Genomic DNA, 19,879 nt, shown 5'->3' on the forward strand with positions numbered 1-19,879 from the left:
TGGTGATGTCCTGTATCTCCTATATCCTTTACTAACAGCAGAGTATTTTAGGCATTGACCTCCACAAACTCATCTAAAGCACAGGTTTTCCAAGTGTCATTCAAGCAGGCCATGAACATGCAAGGCATGAGAATAGTGCCCAGACACCACCACTTACTAACACCTGTTTCCTTCTACTATTATGTGTTATACAGATTAGGTTAATTCTGTTTCTCCTGAATTTAATTTCAGTTGCTGTCCCTGGTGCCCAGCAATTCTATTGCACTGAAAAAAATAAATTAACACAAGAGGCATCAATGGAGCAGAAGTTATCTTAGAAACTATTCCTTGAAGTTCCCTTCCCTCATTCTCCATGGACAGCTAAGGAGTCCTCATTACCTATCCTCATCTCTCCACTTCTTCCATTTGCAATGAAGCTCAATCCAGAGCTCAATCAATCAATCAATCAATCAACCAACAGTTAGCTCTGGGATATGCTGTCACAGGACTCTGCCCAGAGACAGATGCAAGACCCAGCCCACCTCCCTCATTTGTCTCTTCCAGACAGCCCTTCTTCTTGTGGTGTAGGATTGCTGGAGACAAGACTGCAAGTCCCTGTGGTCTCATATAACGTCCTATTGCTACAGAAAATTACAGTAATAATATACTCATGTGTAACTCATCCTCCACAAACAGGCAAACTAGTGATTCTATGGACATATGTTACTTCAAAATAACAAAAAAACCCAAACCATAAAGTGTGGGAAACATATGGTAGGTTTGAATCAGTGCAAAAAGCTGTTTGGCTTCTGCTTTAAAGAATATTTTAGTATTTACTTTTACACATAATAGATAAAATATGAATGAAACATTAAAAGTGTGGGATTATCAGTAATTATATACTGAATATCAGGAACTGCAAGTCATACAGAAGGATCCAAGTTAAAACAATAGAGAAGAAAACCCTTTGTATTAGGAGATTTATAAAGAAAGAAGTAGGAGGTGGATAGCTGAGGGAACACATTTATTGTGTTCTTCTACATGAATCATGTGACAAGATAATACACCAATCATACAAGGAGTTCCAGTGTGCTGAAATGAGCATTTTTGAGTTTTGTCCCAAAGTTCACAGTAGTTGTAGCTAAGACTAGTGACCCCAATTCTACAGTCTGCTGTTAAATTTGATTTAATGCAAGAAACTTTTTCAGCATTGATCAATACCTGTGCATATGTTTGCTGGTATAATTGTAGGGATGACAAATTAATTAAGACACTTGGAATCTAGAGGGTCTGTAACTATTCTGTGAATTTAAAATAACCAAATAATACAATGATAAGATCCATGACAGATTTTTAGACTTACTCAAGTACTGAAAGATTAACTACACAAAGACGTTTTAATGACTGTTTTCTATGTGTTTTCTCTGTATTCATCTCAGGCCCGTGTTCTGCAGAAGTATGTGTCAGACTAATTCATGTAGATTGACTGTTTAAAAAAGAAATAAACAACCCAAAACCCACCTGAAAACCCAATAAAAGAAAAAGCTCACACTATGGGTGCTTAGGTCTGTTGAATTAACCACAATGACAGCAAAATTAAAGAACATCAAATTTTTGTTTGTGTACATTTTCTGACATTCATTCAGGAAAATATTTAGATGATCCTTCATTTTAACAAAACACTTAAGAATTGAAGTGCTTTTACTGCTCTGCTTTTTTGTTTCCCAACCAATTAAAAATAGCATACCTACCTTGTTATCTAGCATTCATATCAAATAGTGAGAAAACGAATTATGTAACCCTTCTAGTATGCAAAATTACTTGTTACAGCTTCTTTTGCCATGTCATTAGAGTTTCTTATTCATATTTGGAAAACACTTGTTTACAAATTTAAATTGCAATTAATTCTTCAAAGGGATGAAATGGTAAGTAGAACAAAGGAACTGTCCAGACACTGCATTAGTGTCTTTGATCTTCTTTACAGTGTAGTCTTAATGCCAGACATAGAGATTAAGGGGGGGGAGAAGGGACACTAGAAGCATGTACTAAAGAACTAAGTTGATCAGAAAAAGCTATCAGAAGTTGCAAGAATTTTCATACAATTTTTTTTTATTACAAAGTTATTATGGGGAGATCTAAATAGAAAAATATGTTATCATTTAATTCACCTAGAAAACAAACTACTGAAGGAAGATCTTCCCTTCTGTGTCTAGTTCTAAGTGCGGACAAATCTGAACCTGTCTTGAACTTTCTAGGTCTGAGCCTAACTATGAAGAGCCTGCCATTCTCCTAAAGGACTTAGAACTCAGAATATAAGGTTGATTTTGAAGCTATGATTGAAAAACAAACTCAGAGGCTGGATTCACCTTGGTCCAGAGAGGGAAGAATTCAAGATGCACAGGTGACGTAGATCAAAAACATAAACATTATGGAACAATGTAGATTCTACTTTCTGCAACCACGTGGGCTCAGTCCTCTTTTTGCTCTGAGTATGCTCCTTGGAAGAGAGAGATGGGGGGGCAAGTTTCTTCATTCCCTCTCTCTGTGGAGCTTTGGGTTGGAGGTAGTGTCAAGAAGAAGGAGGGAGTACAGCTTTTGGGTATTCAGGAGTTCTAGGATGTAGTCTAAAATCTCAGAGTAGGTGTCCCTGGATATCCTAGAACAGCTTATTACTGACTTTATTAAGGTTTTCCCTTCCATCTCTTAACCCCTGCAAACCCAAACACCAAAAAAATCTATCCATAGCTATGAGATAGATTGGCTGGTTTACAAACAAAGGAACATTTTTATTTGAAACTTCTGGATAAACAGCCAGTTGTACTGTGCTGATTCTTTCCTCTGTTTTAGTATAATAAAAATAAATTAATCATATCTTGAGGATGTCTCTACCTTATTTTTCCCCCAGAAACCACTGACAGAGCTGCCAATCTATGCCAGTGAAAAGAGACAACCTATGCACAAAACTGGCAGAAAAGAGACTCAACAGCTTGACCACTGCACTGAGAAGCCATACACATTGATAAGGAGTTTGATCATCCCAAAGGCAGAAACACAATGGATAAAAAAAAGAATAGTAATAATGGTAAAAAAAGAAATACATATCACTTACTTCAACCTAAGATTTCAACCTGGGAACCGATCTTCCAAGCAAAATAATTATCTGAATGTCTAGGAACGCAAGGGTGATCTTACACATTTTACCCAATAGCAAGCTCTCTTTGCATAGAATAATAATCCTGTATGCCTGGGCAAGACAAGGGTGACATTTTCAAGCTGTAGCTATGGAAAACAAAGCAACTGCTGTGAAATGTAACAGTTTAAAGACAGTAGAAGGCTCCTTCTATTATGTCAAACTGAAAGTAATGACAGCACTGTACCACTTTCTGTGCATTCTATTGATCATGTTGCACAACTTTCTGTGAGCTCAATGGTAAAAAAAATGCCTCAAGTGGAAGAGTTATCATCTCTTTCTCTTTCTTTAGGAAGAAAAGAGAAAAAAAAAAGGAAAAAAAATGAAGTCACAATGGAATAATAGGGAATGAGAAAGTGGATGACACTGCATTACAAAAGGGACTTGTTCTCCAGAAAAAAAGGTACTCTAGAAACTGTAACACACAGCATAAAACAAATGAAGGAATAATGCATATATAATCAAACTAGAGAAAAAGCAATGTAGGGGAAGATAAGAGCTATGACATGGAAATGATGGAAGTTAGAGGTGGAAGTTGTCAGTCATATTTCTTAAACCCACCCTTTCCTACTAAAAATACATGAAAGTACATTTTTCTAATCTCTGAGTAGAGAGGCACCTGGGGTCCCATCCACAGCTGGTAGAAGTGATGGCAATCCCATCAATTGTATAATTAAGATCATGCATCTGCTTCACTGAATCAAAATCACTGAAACTTAATGGCAGGATGTAATAACCTTTCTCTCCTAAGAATGAATCAGTTTATTGTACTTTTCTAAAGCCAGGTGCAAAAGAATATAATTAGATAGCAATCTAACTGCAGTATAATTACATTTGCAAGCCTCCTCAATTAACTTCCAACAATGTATCTATACTGCAAGGAGTAATAAAATTACATATTTTAATTAAAAAGTAAATTCTTCAAGTAGTCATATTTTGTGTCCTTTTGATCACAAAACACATAACTAAGATGATCTTTAAAAGTGTAATTTAAAAATTAGCAAAATCGTGCTGCAGCCTGCAGGTTGCTTGCTTTTCCCACACCCCCATTCAGCTATTTCAACATGTAAGGCAGATGTGTCACTTTTGGCTCTGCAAATGTACTAGGGAAAATACACAGGAAACAATTATAACTGGGTACATGATAGATTCTTTATTCTCCTCAGGCTCAAATTCATTACTCCCATTGCTTGAACACAAATTAAATGTCCCTACATTGTTACATATACTAAAGTACACATTTAGGAATGCTGGGACAGAAGGGACAAATTATTCTTCCCCTCCATGATCAATCTCTCATACTGGGAGAGTAAAGACCACAGTTGTAAAGAACCAAGACTGCCTTTTTCCATGCTGTTTGGTACAAAATATCCATGATCTGTGACTAAGCTTTGTAGGCAGCATCATTATAAATTAGCAAGAATAAATCATAGAACAGTTTAAGTCGGAAGGGACCTAAAAGATCACCTAGTTCCAGCCACCCTGCCATAGGCAGACACACCTTCTATTAGACCAGGCTGCTCAATGCCCCATCCAACCTGGTCTTGAGCACTTCCAAGGATGGTGCATCCATAACTTCTCTGGGCAACCTGTTCCTTTGTCTCACCACCCTCACTGTAAATAATTTCTTCTTAGTATTTAATCTAAACCTACTCTCTGTCAGTTTAAAGCCATTTCCTCTTGTCCTCCCACTACATGCCCCTGTAACAAGTCCCTCTCCAGCTCTCTTGCAGACCCCATCAGATATGGAAGGTGCTGTTAGGTCTCCTCAAAGCCTTTTCTTCTTCAAGCTCAACAACACCAACTCTCTCAACCTGCTTCCATAGGAGAGGTGCTCCAGGTCTCTCTATCTCTATGGCTCTCCATGCCTTCCTTAAGTTGGACACCCCAGAGGTGACATCATTCCCTAAGTTGGTAGAAAGGTACAGTTCCTTTTCCCAGAGTTTTTCTTAATTTTTTATGGTAGATTATATAAAAGCTCTTGGCTGCCAAGATGAGGCAGTGAATCAACACACTTTCAGAGCAGACGTGCCTTGTGTGTTGTGTACTCCTCCCTCCCAGCCCCCCATTTTTTAAGCACCACCTGCTTCACCCCTTAATCCCTTCATAATTAAGACTAGCTACTTTGCACCAGTGCACTTTTGCCTTCCTAAGGGGGAGGCAGGGTGTCATATGACAGTGGAAACTTCCGCTAGTCTTCCCTAAATAAACTTGACCTACTCTTGGATGCATCTACAAGCAACACAATTGTACTCCTATTTAAAAACATTAAAAATAAAGCCCATTTATATGAATACTATTTGAGAACAATGCATTTTAATAGACAATGTAAATGTATTCTGTTGCACAGGCCCTATATGCAAGATGAAACAATTTTTTACTTTTAAAGGAAATACTCCAAATATATTGTCAAACAGCTCTCTTGAGTGCCACTTCACTTCCTGTGAATGCATTGCCTTACAGCCAGGAAGTCTTGCTGCAGTGGGTTGCTCTGATAAAACTGGAATTTGGAATTAGTTTGACAGTAATTCTCTGCACACAGGCCACACAAAACACTTCTCAGTCAGAACAGCACCATCTATCAGGGCCTGTTCAACTCCAAGTTTCATTTGTTTTTCCCAAAAGCTTTTTTGCCAGCGTCCTGAGCTGTGAAATGAAGCACTTACTATTCTGCTCCTGGTGTTAAGCTCCATGTTGAGGCCTTCAGAGCTCTTGGCATCATTAACTTTGTGCCTTTGCCCACTCAGTGTTGTGTAAAATGCCATTACAAAGAAATGTGTTTGTTTAGTGGGGCTCTGAGTGGAGGTATCTGGGGTTTAGGGCCCTGGCTATCTGTGTATTTCCCATAGAAACAGGCAGCACACCCCATACAGCCATCCTAGTGACAGAAAGACCATGCTTCAGGAAAGGAGGCTATGTATTGCACCAGGAGACAGAGACTGGCATTTTCAGCCACACCATACAGTCTCAATCTTTGAGATCCCTGATTCACCCTCAAATAGCGGCAGAAAATGGTAGCTGCCACAGGCAGAGTGTGGTCTTTTCTTTCCTTGAAGATCAACTTGCATCTTCGCTGATAACTTCCATTCACATCTTCATTCCTACACAACTTGTTAAAATCTTTCTCTCTTCTTACCCTCCCCATCCTTGACTCCCACGCGCAGCATGTAACTACGACCAAAATACTGCCACTTCCCTTTTCAGGTCATGTCCATGCTCCATATTTCTGTACAGAACTGGAGAATCCTTCTGATTCTGGATCTAGGTCTAAATCCAGTTCCCATTTTTGAACGTCTCAGAAATGGTTACACACTATTATCATTATATACTCTTCTTTATTCCTTGTCCTTACTGCAGGCTTCATTTATATTGCTGATTATCTATGCTTCTCTGGTTTTTGAAGCAATTTAAAACCAATAGAACACATTTTTCCTCCACCTGTATTACTGGAAGGATTTGACTTCCAGATTCCTGATAATATCTGTTATTTAGCTCTGCAAAGACCTTATTTAAGTCTTCAAGTCTGCATTGTAATTCAGTTTATATGAATGTATGAATGATATTATTCAGCAGCCTTTTTTTTTTCCTTTAAAATCAGTCAGGCTATTCAAGTAATTGCTCCTTCTTCACCGTCATCTTTTCCTTGCTATCAAATCTTCTGAACTACCTGTCCCACTACATGACTGAAGGATTTTCTCTTGCAAGAGCACATGGCTTCACTGGTTCTTCATATGCACATAATAGTGCACAGCACTGGTTAGATAATTACATGGCAAACATCATTCTCTCCGATTATGACTTTGATACCTTCCTCCCACAATAATAAGGTAATTGCTGCCATCTACCTAAAATACTTTGAGCACAAGAAAATCTTCTGTTTCTGGCATAATTGCCCCTCTAACTCTGTAATGTACATACATTTTACTCATCTCTGTGAAAAATCTGGATGTGTTTAAATACAACTATCTCTGATCACTTCTTAATGAAAGTTTAGCATTCACCAGTCCAGCAGAGAAAGAACATAAAGTATCTGAGGCCTCCAGAAGATCTTTTAACCAGACACATTTGCTCCACATCATCCTCTAAAAATCTGTGTTAGTGTGACCTGAGACCTACTCAGAGCACTCAAGAACATTTTAATTCAAGTGAGAAACATAGAAAAAGGAATTAGATAAGCATCTAAAATGCCTGAGCCAACATCAGCGTGACAAGTTACTACCAAATCCACCTAAAGCACAATGAAAAACAATTATTCCAAGGAAACTATTTTAAAGTTTAAATCAGAAGTATTTTAAAACTTTTAGAGGGTTGTAAACAACCTTTTTGTAACCACAAGCCTGCATCACCTTAGTCCCAGCCAGCTGGTAAGGCACTTTCCTGGTGAGGAAACTGTTGAAAAGACAACAATTGAACAAATAGGTGAACACAGAAAAACCTAACTTTTTACTGAAGAAGCAAACATAGAAAGCATTACCTCCCTTCAGCTACCATTTATAAATATTTACAGAATATAAATTATACAGCCTTTTAAACTCATACCATACCTAGTTTTAAATTATGCTTTCCATGCTTTACTTACAATTTATACATTAGTAACTTTAATTATTAGGCAATTATTAAATACAGTTTGAAAGCATGGCACAGGTACTAAAGAGAGAGAAGTTATGTATTTGGATGGCTAAAGAAGAAGGGTGTTTCACAGGTTAATGCAAAACCGAGAGAGAGAATGGTTTACAATAGAGGAATAAATACTTTGGAGAAGATCTGGTCATAACAACTTCATTGACCAGAGGTAGCCCTTTCAGCAAGAAAGCTCATGAAAATAAACTCTGCTGCCTGCTACATAAACATTTTGTGCAAACACTTTATACTGGGAAAATCAACATCATATATATAGGCACTTCATGCTTGTAAGAGTATCAAAAATGCTTTCCAAGTGTAGCTTTAGGTCTCTCTCTGCCTAAAGCACAGCTAGAGCTCTAGCTCCTGTGTACTTTCATTACATTCTTGGTGGGCAGCAAGGATAATTGGAGGCTAAAGCACATTAGCAGTGACAGCAGGACAACTTTACAGAAACTAAACCTTAAAAGACCAACAAAAAATGCAGAAGTAAGCATTTTTCCTGACAGCTGTCCTTGCTTCAGAACGAAATGACTGCTCAAGAGATAGCATTGCCTTCAATTTCTGGAAATGACACAAGGCATTAGGCCTCCCTCTGTTCCTTATACCCCCAACCTGCTTCTCTGACCTCCTTGGATTCTCCTTCAGTGACTAGAAACGCAAAGATATTAAAAACCTATCCAAGAACTGGATCCCTGACTACATAGCTCCTAAGAATCTGAAAGCCTGTTAGTTGGACAGCAGACAAAATGGGAGAAGCTATTTTATCTGGCCATGTGATACACACACATAACTATAACTCTTCTTTTTCTCTGCAAAAATCTGTCTTTATAAATTTTACTGCTGTATTATTCTTATTTGGCTGCTGTAAAAGCCTGGGATTTTAGCTACAAGCGTGAGATAGCTTTCAACAACCAGTTTACATAAGAAAACATGACAGGTAATGCAAAGAGAATACAGAAATTCCTAGTATTTATGCAACTATTTGTAGTGGGATCTTTCTTGTCTGCTTGAGGATCCAGTAGTGGATCCTTCACTTTATCACACCATTAACCACTTGACATTAATATAAACACAATAACATTTTGCTGGAATAAGTAACAAAGAATCAAAAAGTTCAAGAAATCTTACACAGAAGTTATTAACAAGAGCAGCCTTTTAGAAGCCCTTTTTCTTATCTGGAGGTTTTAAATCCTACAAGCACAGAAAAGGTAAAATGTACCCAAGCAGGAGAGGGAAAATTGAAGACACTGTAAGACCTTTATCATCATGGTAGGATGGCACTTCAGGAAGTATCACTTCATAATTGCTGCATTCTTACACTTCTTTTAGATTTTCTGATAAGAACATTTGCTACAAGATCCTCCACTGCTGCTGTTCTATTTCTTTGTATGAAGTGAAAGAGGGAATGAGAGACAGCATAAGAGCAAGAAAAGGGAGATTCACTGCTAAAGTACAATACAAGCACTTGCTAAATATGTATTTTACAGCTACCCACCTGCAACACTTAACCACACCATGGGTGTAGAAGTGTAATGATGATAGCCTAGTTAGCTATGATTTTGATCCATGGATCTCAAAGATGGCTAAGTAACATTACCTCTGTCCTAAAGAACCAAACAAATCCACTCATGTGGCCAGGGTTTTGAAGAAGGTCAGTGTGACATCTGATATTAAAATCCATATATGTCAGTCCTCTCTCACCATTTCTCACACAAGATGGGTTTAAATCACCCAACAGGCCCAGTTAAGACAGCAGTGATATGACTACAGCACACTACATATATAAAATTTGGCATTGCAACAGTGCATTTCTATGAGATACAAATAAAATCAGGTAAAACTAGCCTGCCCATATATCATATTGATCTATTATCTCAAGAGGTACATTCTAATTTGAAAGCAAGATTTTATTTTGCCCTGAAAACACTTTTGAATCAAGGATTGACTACATTATTTCCAAATCGGAAGTCTAAGACTGTGCTAAAACAAGCTACTAATTGATACATAAATTTCTAAATATGGCAACATTTGTTCAACCCCTCTGCAATCTTCTGCCAAGCTTGTGCAGTACATGGCTTAAGCAAAGCACCTCAAAAGTTCCTCATATTTCTGTACTGTACTAGTCAGGAAGGTATATCAGGACAGCATCAGCAAACTCATCTTTCCACTAGTGCACTTTAAAACAGAGAGTAGACTCAGATTATACTCGTGCTGCCCTGTAGGACTCACACCAGCAGCCCCATGAAATTAAGAAGATACAGGTGAAAAAAATTGAGCAAGAATTTTAAAACATGGTTTAGGGTTAGATGTCTTTGTTTTAGCATGTTCTGCATTTTATATCCTCATGGCTGCAAAACTGTCAAAGTTAAAAAGCCCCATATGACTGACCCTAGATTTTAGAGGAAGTATATCTTTTATATCTCATTTCCAAATCCCACAATATGATATTTTCAGTTCTCAGGTGTAGCATGAAGCCACTCAAATTTTCTCCGTCTCAGTGAACTGAATTTCCACCTGTGACAAGAGTCATGAAGCTGAAAACAGTACAGGTTCAAAAGTGTGAAAGAGAGGCACTGCATTTGATTTCTCTCATTTGCTTGCTTAAAATTTGATATACTGAATAACTCATTCCACACATGCATTTTCCCTTCTTGTAGTATAAAAAGCATGAAAGAGCTATTATTTTGAGCTTTGTGCACTCTTGTTAAATATTCAAGAATCCTATTATAAATTACAACCCTGCCTGTTTTCACTTGACCTCCTCTTCATGTGGTCTTATTAACACAGCAGCTGAAACTTCCATCGTGCAGTGAAATAAGCAGGTTATCACTCGCTGGTTCAATTACTCCAATATCCTCCTGACCCTTTGCAAAGTCCTCTCTCCTGCTTTCCATAGCAGGGCAATGGTGAGCTCCAAAGGCGGTACAGAGACAGCATAAACCCCTGGATAACTAGAGTGAATCCTGATGCCTCAAAAAGCACATGTGGACAGGCACTTCTCACAATACAATTACACTAAATCAGCTCCAAAACAGTAGTTTTACGCTGTCCTTAGGGAAAAGGTGAACACAGAACAAAACAGTCAGTGCTCCTTGGTAAAGCACCAGCCTCAAATATGAGGATAGGGAAGATGCTGCCCTCTCCAGCAAGACACTGCTTTGGTGTGATGGCCACAGCACTGCTGCTGCAGCAAGGTAATATCACCATGTGTCCCCTATCCCCACCTTCCCACTGCAAAACTGACTCTGTGCAGATTCCTATATGGATTAGCAACCACATGAGTAGCTAGCAGGGAGAGAGAATGCTGACCAAGCTGCCAATGGCATTTTGGTAAGCACTGTACACCATATCACAGGTAACACAAGTCCTCCTCACCACTGCCTCCCATGGTGGAGACCTCAGACCACCCAACTCTGAGATGGCACGTGGCACTGCAGCAGGGAGGGCACTGAGCTAATGCTGTGACTTCCAAAGATACTCCTGGGATCATAAGCTCCAGTCAAATGGCACACGCCAAGGTGCTGCCTCGCTGCTCTGTAACATCACAGGCCAGATACAGGTGGCTTGAGCATCCCAGGAGCATGCCAGCTGCACACAGCAGAGGGAAGAAGAGAAGAGAGGTGCTGCAGGCCTACGAGACACAGGACTTGAGGAGGAGTCATCCAGCATCTGAACTAACCGCAGCTCTCACCACAACACCTGACAGGGGTGAGTGTAGCCACAGCAAGCTATTATGGCTACAATGAACAACTGGCTGAAGATGCAGAACATCTGTCAGGAACAGCTCTAAGAATTGCTAGCACAGGGAAATGCCTCAAAAACCCTTTCAGAGGCCAGGAGTGCAAGCAGCTGGTTGAGCTACCTGTGTAGGTAAAAGCAGAGCAGAAAGCTGCACATCAAAGTTTCATCAGAGTAAGAATCAATAGAGGATGCGACAGGGAAAGAAGGTACAATCGTATCTGGACACATGAAGAAATGTAGAATTATTGCAAAAGGAGAAAAATGTGTCATGAGCAAAGCTCCAGTGTTTAAAAGTCACATGGGATTCTCAGATGAGAGACAGGTAAGACATCCATGGTACTGTCATTATTACAGGACATTCACAGTTTTAAACTAGAAAGCAGGACTACATAGGACAGTACTTAATCTGGACCTGGAGTAGAATGAGTATGATGAGAGGCAAATACACAGTTCTGATCTTCCTCTCTTTCAAAGAGAAACACTGTTCTTCAGATTTCCAAACTTTTCACTTGAGAAACGACTGACAGCCATAGGAAGGAAAACAAATATGCTCTTATGAAATTTTTAGCACCTAGCGCTAGTATAGCTGGTGTGTTCCCAGATTAGCTCTTTCATTAAGAGGAAAAAAATAATCAAAGAGAAAAGCACCCAGAGGCCTAAACACTAAAATTATGTAAAGTAAAATTTATTATTTTTATTACACATCTGAATTTGTTTACATGGGACATATGGTTATTTCTTTAGAAAATAATTTTAACATTAATTTCTATCACCCTCCATCTGGTTGACTGTCTCATCTAGTTTATTCACATGAATGCTTCCAGACATATTCAATACGTTTAAGTATAACAGTAACTCCTTTTCAGTCCATGAACTCTCTCTACTTCTCTAAAGTAAATATCAGAGCATTTAATTTTCACAGTCATTGGGGCATGGACAAAGATTATGTTGTGCCTTGAACCACCTAGAAACTCATGATGCTTAGCTGTGACCTCTACCCAGTACCTTGATACATTTACATGTAATATTTTTGTCCACAGTTGCATTAAGCTTTACAAAATTGACTCATGTTGCTGTGTAAAAATGCTGACAAAAATAATTTTCCTGCTTTGAAGAAATCTGTGTTTTATACTTTCATGTACTTCTTGAACATGAAATTGCTCTACTCAGCCACAGCCTGCCTTAAGGACAAAATAAAATGGCACAAACAACACAATTATATAGAGAAGTCTTTTTGAAGAAAATCTTTTAAAGTGTTCAACATGAGAAATTCAACAGTGCTTTTAAATGCACAGCTTTTACTTTGTCTTTTCAGCTGGAATACAATACCCCAGCAGAGCACATTGGAACAAACCATTCAGAATTCATTTCTCTGTGGGCATCTGAAAGTTTTTTTAGAAGCAATTAATAAACTCATTCAAATGTATATACATTTCTCCTACTGCTTAAGCAGATATTGGAAGTAGAGAACTCTTTCAAGCAAAGATTGCTATTGTTTTGTTAGTAAGCTGCTATAACTGTGCCCTGCAAAACGTGTAAGTGGGATTGAAAAATTCACCTTTCTGGCCAGTGCTTAGATGTACTTAATGGAATTTGACAGCATTAGACACACACAGGTTGAATTCTTCTTGCCAGCAAGGCTCCATAAGTGCAATAGCATGCACTAAATTAAGTCCAGAAGGAAAGGGAGGGTATTTTGAAACAAAGGTTTGTTGGCATGCAAATACCTACCACAAAAATCTTAGATATTACTGCTAGTTTATCAAAGCAATATTTTTCTTTTTTTTTTTTTAGTAAAGGGAGACAGTTTTGAGAGACTGTAGAAGTAAAACACACAGGTGAGAAACTGAATAAAAAAGTGACTCAAGAATTCATACAGGTAAAATTTTACATTCTCTCATTAGCCAATAGATACTCATCCAAAAGAAGAATTTATTCAAGTAAGTAAGTAACAGAGTTGCTGACCCAAATATCCATTAGCAAAACACATTTATTGACCTGATTTTTTAACACACACTGAGAATGTATTTACTCATCTTATTAGTCAGAGCAAGTACAAAATTCACATGTACATATACCACTATCCAGCTAACCAGAATCTGATACTGTTTTCCATCAGTTCTACAAAACAAGAAATTATCCAAATTCTGTATAACATGAAGTTCCTGTTTAAAGAACAAGCGCTCCCATCATAGTAGCTATACAGATATATTCAGAAAATTAGTTTAAATCACAGTCTGATGCTCTAGTCTTAATACTGACTTCTAAAAACCCAGTGAACTGAGCCACAGATCTATTTATTTTGCTGGGCAGCTTCAGCCATGTATCCATTGGGACAGCACATACACAACACTTGCCGGAAAGGCTCTCATTCACAAGCACCATAAACTCGAATTTCCCACTGTATTCGTTTACATGCAAATGTATTTGCAGCCAGCACTTCCCTCTTTTAGGTGTATTTGTTTAAGGCAGATTTTAACTATTCTGGAAGCCTATTTTTTCAGTTAGTTTCAATGAGCACATCTCCTTATTTCATCTCCCTGTTTTATAGATGGCATTAAATATTTTCTAAACACTCTGATTTTGCAGAAATATTTGTCCCACCTGCTTAGTCCTGTGTGACAAAGCCATAAGGTTCTTTAGAAAACAGAAGCAAGATTATAAAGGTGAGCAAGACCTGTGTGCGCTAAATCTCTTAGGTTGACCCAAACATCATTGATAACTCACATGAAAAGTTTCTTCTGTTTTTTGGAGGCCAATTAACTTTATCCAGAGAGAGATATGACCGGCTAAGTAAGCCACAATGGTTACAATGGAAAATGCTCACTTTAAGTGAATGAACCCCGCGTTTGCAAAGCCGCAGAAATATTTTAGCGGATCCAATTTTAAGCGGCTCTCGGTGGATCCAGGAGCCGAGTGCCGGGTCCCTGCAGCTGGATGCAGCTCCCGCACACCGGAGCCTCCAGGACGGGGCGGCGATGCCGGCTCGGGATCGCACCGTCCCGCCTGTCCCCGGCAGGCAGCGGCTGGAGCCCGACCGCGGGGGGATGGCCAGAGGTGCAGGACACACCAAAATACCTCACACAACCAACAAACCCTTACGGGACTAACTTAACACAGAGTTGTCATCCAGCTGCCTGACCGCGAAACGTCTAAAGGCAGCAGGAGGAGAAAGCAGCCGCCGACATCCCGGCCATGAGAAAACGGGATCCCGGTTCGGGATGGAGGAAGGGGCGCCGGGCGAGGACGCCCAGCGGGCCGGGCCGGGTCATGCCGCGCTCCCCACCGGCGGCGGTGCCGGGCAGCGCTCACGGGGAGCCGCTCAGGGCACAGCCCACGGCGCTCCGCTCACCGGCCCGTGCCCCGCGCCGCGGCTCTCCTCGGGCTCACCGCCCCGGGCACCTCCCGCCCCGATTCGCGCTCTCCCCGCGCCGGCCCGGCCCTCCCCGAGGGGTGAGTCCTGGCGAGACTCACCGCGTGCCTGTGGCTCCATGGCAGCGCGAAGGCTCAGCCGTCCGTGCGGCTCGGAGCCCTGCTCGCAGCCCGGCTCGGCTCGGCTCGGCTCGGCTCGGGCGGCGCTGACAGCCGGGGCCGGGCCGCGCCACCGCCCCCCGCCGCTCCCGCCCCCGCCGCCGCCGAGCGGCGCCCCCTCGCGGCCAGGCCCGGGCGGCGCCGTTCACCGGGGCGCCCCGCTCAGCCCGGGCCGCCCAAGGGCGAGCCGTGTGCCCGCGCCCTTCTCCCGCCCCTCAGCGCCAAGCCTTCTTTGGCTGCACAGGTGTTTTTCGCCATCTCCGCCGCATAACGCCTCGGGCTGTCACGGTGTCCCCGCTGAGGAGAGGCACTCGGGCTGTCGCGGTGTCCCCGGTGAGGGAAGGCACTCCGGACTTGCCCCGCCGGGAAGCAGGGAGCTCCAAGGCAGCGGCGGCGGGCTTCCCGCCTGAGCAAAGGCGGACCTGGTGCAACAGCGGCACAGCGAAGTGGTCAGGTGCCTGAACTGGATGAGTTCATGGCTCATCTGAGTACCTGTGGATGTCAAGTTCTACTATGTCCTATGGCAGAAGCACGGGAATACATCCAAAGGAACAATGGAGCCTATACTGTCAGTTAGACTTAGCAACTTAAGTAAAAATTATTACTTCTTCCCAACACAGAGGTCTATACCTTACTCTTACTGTATGGAATGACCATACATGGTTCACACTGCAGTGCAAATTTACTCTAGGTTTGCTCATGCCATCATAACTTCCACACTCTGTGATCAGTCCACACTCCACTTGTGGATGGGTCCAGAATACTTGTTTTAGCAAGGTTGCCTTCTCCGTGGCCGATTATCCTGTATTTATCAGTCAGACACTGTATCTAATTTGAGTATATGATACTGCTGAATGCCTCCAGGACATGTTAAGGACGCATAGCTTCTCAAGGTCTGTATTACTAAAAATAACAAAGCAAGACAGTAAAGGCAGATGAAAGAAGTATTGGGCATTTGCTTGTGAAATTATACACATGGGTAATACTTTGAAGTAAAATGTATTAAAAAAAGAAAAAAGAGGTTACGTGGTTTGGTTAAAGAAAAAAGAACATTTATAGCTAGAAAATAAGGGTGGGGGTTTTTTCTTAAAATTTTGTAGCAAAGCATCAAAATTACTTATTTCTCAACTTTTCTTTTATAAAAAATTAGACAACTAAGGACAGGGCAGCTTTAATTTGAATGTATCTAATGAGGTTTTGCTTTAATATACACACGCTTGTGGGTTTGAATTTGAATTACTGTAAGGCATGAATTATCATTATTTTTTCCTAGGCAAACCTCTCTTCATTGTGATTTGACATCTTCTTGAGCTGGAATTTACCACTGACAAAAGCAGAACAGTGGTTGTCAGAAGAATGAATTCCAGCACTCATGTCATTTCAAATGCAGAGACATCCTACCGTGACAGGATTTGAGCTCAGAAATGCTATCAACTTTTACATGAAGAAACCACAAAGCCAAATCCAGCCACAAGTGCATGGAACAGCTGAGAAATTTCTCTCAACGTGTGAAACTATCAATATAATTAGAAAATGTACTTTTCTGCAAATATAGGCATGGTTTTTTTAAAGCAACCTAAGCTTTGATGAACATGAATGAACACTATGAAGCATGATGAACACTCAACACTCAATCTACTTACAGGGCTGTGACAATGTTAATACTGATTATGTACAAGCCTAATTAGAAATCTTACAGCAGCATATGCTATTCAAATTATTGAACAACAGGAAATTTTACCAGATGTTTATATGCTGAGTTTGATTTTTCCTTTACATTCAGATACCTTACTTCTTTTTCCACTCCAGGAATGCAATCTATTGTAAAGAAAATCCAGCCAGTGTTTTACCTAACGAGTGTTGGCAAACAACAAAACTAGTTCTACATTTAAGAGAACAATAAATAGGAAAACACACCTATAAAGCTTGAGTTTCACAGTAACATGTCCATCTCGTGGTGTCTTTGACAGGAAAAAGAAACCACTCATTTACAATATCCTCCTGCAACATGCAGGTAGGAAATCAGCAATTTATAGGTGGATTTGATTAGAAAATTAATATCCCATTGAAATTATGTGATTTAATTGTAAAATGGCTGATTAATTTTCTACCTACAGTACAACAGGATGCATTTTCATATTGTCCCACATATATCACTAATTTGGTAAGATTCCTCATCGAATTTGCCTTGTAAGAGATTTTGTTTTACTTCGCTGTCTGAAGAGACTGACATAATTCAGACTTTGTTTTCTGTTTTAGAAGGGCTCAATTAAGTCATTGGAGCTTAGTTGTTGCTTGAGAAAGGTCATTGTCTCTCCCATCATGCTGAAATTAAAAACAGTTGGGTTTTGTTTGGTTTTTAAGAGTCAGACAGAATAAAACAAAGGTAGATTATTTTATTTTTGAAAAGCTTATGTATTATTGCACACTTCAGATTACACCATTGTCACAATAAAACAGCAATAAGCTTCAAATAAATGTATTATGTTTATGTCATTGCACTGACAGTTTTTTGTCCTCTAACACAAATGTGACAACATTCAAGCATGTGCCAGACTGCAGTGGATGTCTTTCTGCTTGGAGGGAGTAACTACATGCATTTTGCAGATGGGGATTAAGGCAGAATTCTGCATGATAATGAGTGTCCTAAACTCTTACTGATTTTCCATGGAAAATAATGGGGAAAAACTGTACTGAGTAGTTCACAAAAGTGCGAGCCATCTAAAAACTCTGAAATACCAGTGGAAGTTGTTGGTCCTTCAGGACAAACGACTGTTTAGCAGGATGAACTATGGTATGTGCATACATGCACTTTGGAGGAAAAATGGCACTGAGCACAACATTCCAGTTGTGATACACAGCTAGATCTCCAGCAGCAGGTTAAATCTTTGTAGGAATATGCCATGGGTGGAAAAGCCAAGGATGTGCTCTGAGTCTTCTTGTACAAAGTTCAAAAACCACACTGTCATGTTCAGACAAGACATTACAACTTATTTCCTTCCATTCAGATGTCATTGAGTTCTTTGCCAAATGCTCTGTGCTAAATTTCCAAATGTCAGAATATTGTGGGTTCTGATATTTGATAGAAATATTGAAAATTAAAACAGAATATGGTCATTCTTCTTTCAGAGTTTTTCCTTAACTTTTAGTAAGTTCTTTCAATTTTCATCTCTTATTCTATGTATACTTAATATCTAGGGCAATGTTGCAATTTAGAACATCAAGTGTGAAAAGTCAGTGTTACTACAGCTAACAGCAGAGGAGAAGATGCTACTTGCATTGTATATTTTAGAGACAGGGATTGCAGTTTATCCTGCAGTTTCATACAGTGGGGTTCTGGCTCCATGGGTCAAAAGGTACTAGAACAATACTAGAAAGGTACTAGAAACCGTGTAAAAAAGTAACACTGAGCTAAATTATACAAATACATTATTAGAGAACAATATTACACACACTAGACCTTACCTCTTAACAGTAAGTAATATTTTTAACTCCATTTTCCACTGGTGCTACAGAGAAAGGAAATGTGTGACTCTGCCTAAAGTATCCCATAAGCTCCTGAAGATGAGATTTGATGGGGACTCTACCACATTCCTCAGGAGATTGCTCTAATGATTAATTATTCTCATTGTAAAAAAATGTCTTTCTTATATCAAGATGAAACCTCTCCTGAAATCTCTTCCAAAATCTCTCTCCTTTGCCTTCTTTGGTAAACCTTGGTAAAAAAATAATGTGTAGCAGAGGACAGGGCTGTGTCTGAAGACATAATGAAAATAAAAAGCATTACATTAAATTAAATATCACTTAGATGTATCTACTGTGGAACAATATTTTCCTGTGTATCTGATCCGTAAGATTATATTAAGAGATGACAGTTCTGCAAAATAGAATTTTGATATTGGATTAGGAGATGTTCTTAAGTTTTCTTATAGGCTGTAAGGATGTATATACTAGAAACATGCAGAATTTTATGGAATACAATCTAAGCATGTATTTAGTTTGCCTTCATTTATGTCATAGTACCTGTAACTGGATGTCATGCCAGGCCTGCAGCAGAAGACAATTTTAACCTATAAAAATGCCTGAAGAGGTTGCTCTTTAGTGATTTAATCTGACTTTGAAATCTTACATTTACATTTTTATCAGCAGATTTTCATGATTGTCCTAATGGCTCTGAAACTACTTTCCAATTATCTTAATGGTCTGATGATAAAGTAGATTCTTTTATTTTTTCCTACCATGAAATGTTGTTATTGTGGTTTTTTTTCTCCAGCTGTAGCTAACAGAATGTAAGAATGAAGATAAAAACCTTGTGTGGTATTTTTGAGTGTGCTTAACTTTATATGAAACTTAATCTGTGATGGAATCGTGAGCAGAAAATTATTTTATTATTATTGATATGAATTAAAAATACCTGCCTGAGTCTTCTACATCTCTGTTTTCCTTCAAACATCCTGACTTCTCATAACTGGGATCAGTGGAACTGGACTTCATATCAGCTATCCAGCATTGATCACTGTGCTCCTAATCTCAGAGAATCTGAATGAAGATCCTTGTCTGATGCCAACATCTCTATTATAATAATGAAGTTCTGATTACCCACTGCAGTAGTCTTTGATAAATATGTAACAGTACCACCAGTGACAGTATTACTCTGTGGTTTTACAACTCACAGAGGTAGTCTAGAATATTTTTGAGAAGTTAAATCCTTTTTCTCCCCATTAATCAACGGACTTCTGACTGTCCTATCGAGTGAGTATCTCTTCCTCTCTCTCTCAAATGTTTTCCCAGTTTGCCTGGGATGAAAAGGGATAA

At 39.6% G+C, this 19,879-nt stretch overlaps 1 protein-coding gene across 2 annotated transcripts in view; it reads right to left on the minus strand.

The window, feature by feature from the left end:
* Positions 1–15,145, minus strand: part of TPD52L1 (TPD52 like 1) — a 49,703-nt gene extending 34,558 nt beyond the window's left edge. For both annotated transcript variants that reach the window (XM_085056044.1, XM_085056043.1), the window contains exon 1: positions 15,008–15,145. In XM_085056044.1, the coding sequence (XP_084912170.1) occupies positions 15,008–15,026 (19 nt within the window). In that variant the 5' untranslated portion in view covers positions 15,027–15,145. The remainder of the gene's footprint in view (positions 1–15,007) is intronic.
* Positions 15,146–19,879: the final 4,734 nt, after the last annotated feature.

Source organism: Lichenostomus cassidix, chromosome 3, assembly GCF_008360975.1.
Source record: "Lichenostomus cassidix isolate B80296 chromosome 3, HeHo_3.0, whole genome shotgun sequence".
Taxonomy (NCBI): Eukaryota; Metazoa; Chordata; class Aves; order Passeriformes; family Meliphagidae; genus Lichenostomus; species Lichenostomus cassidix.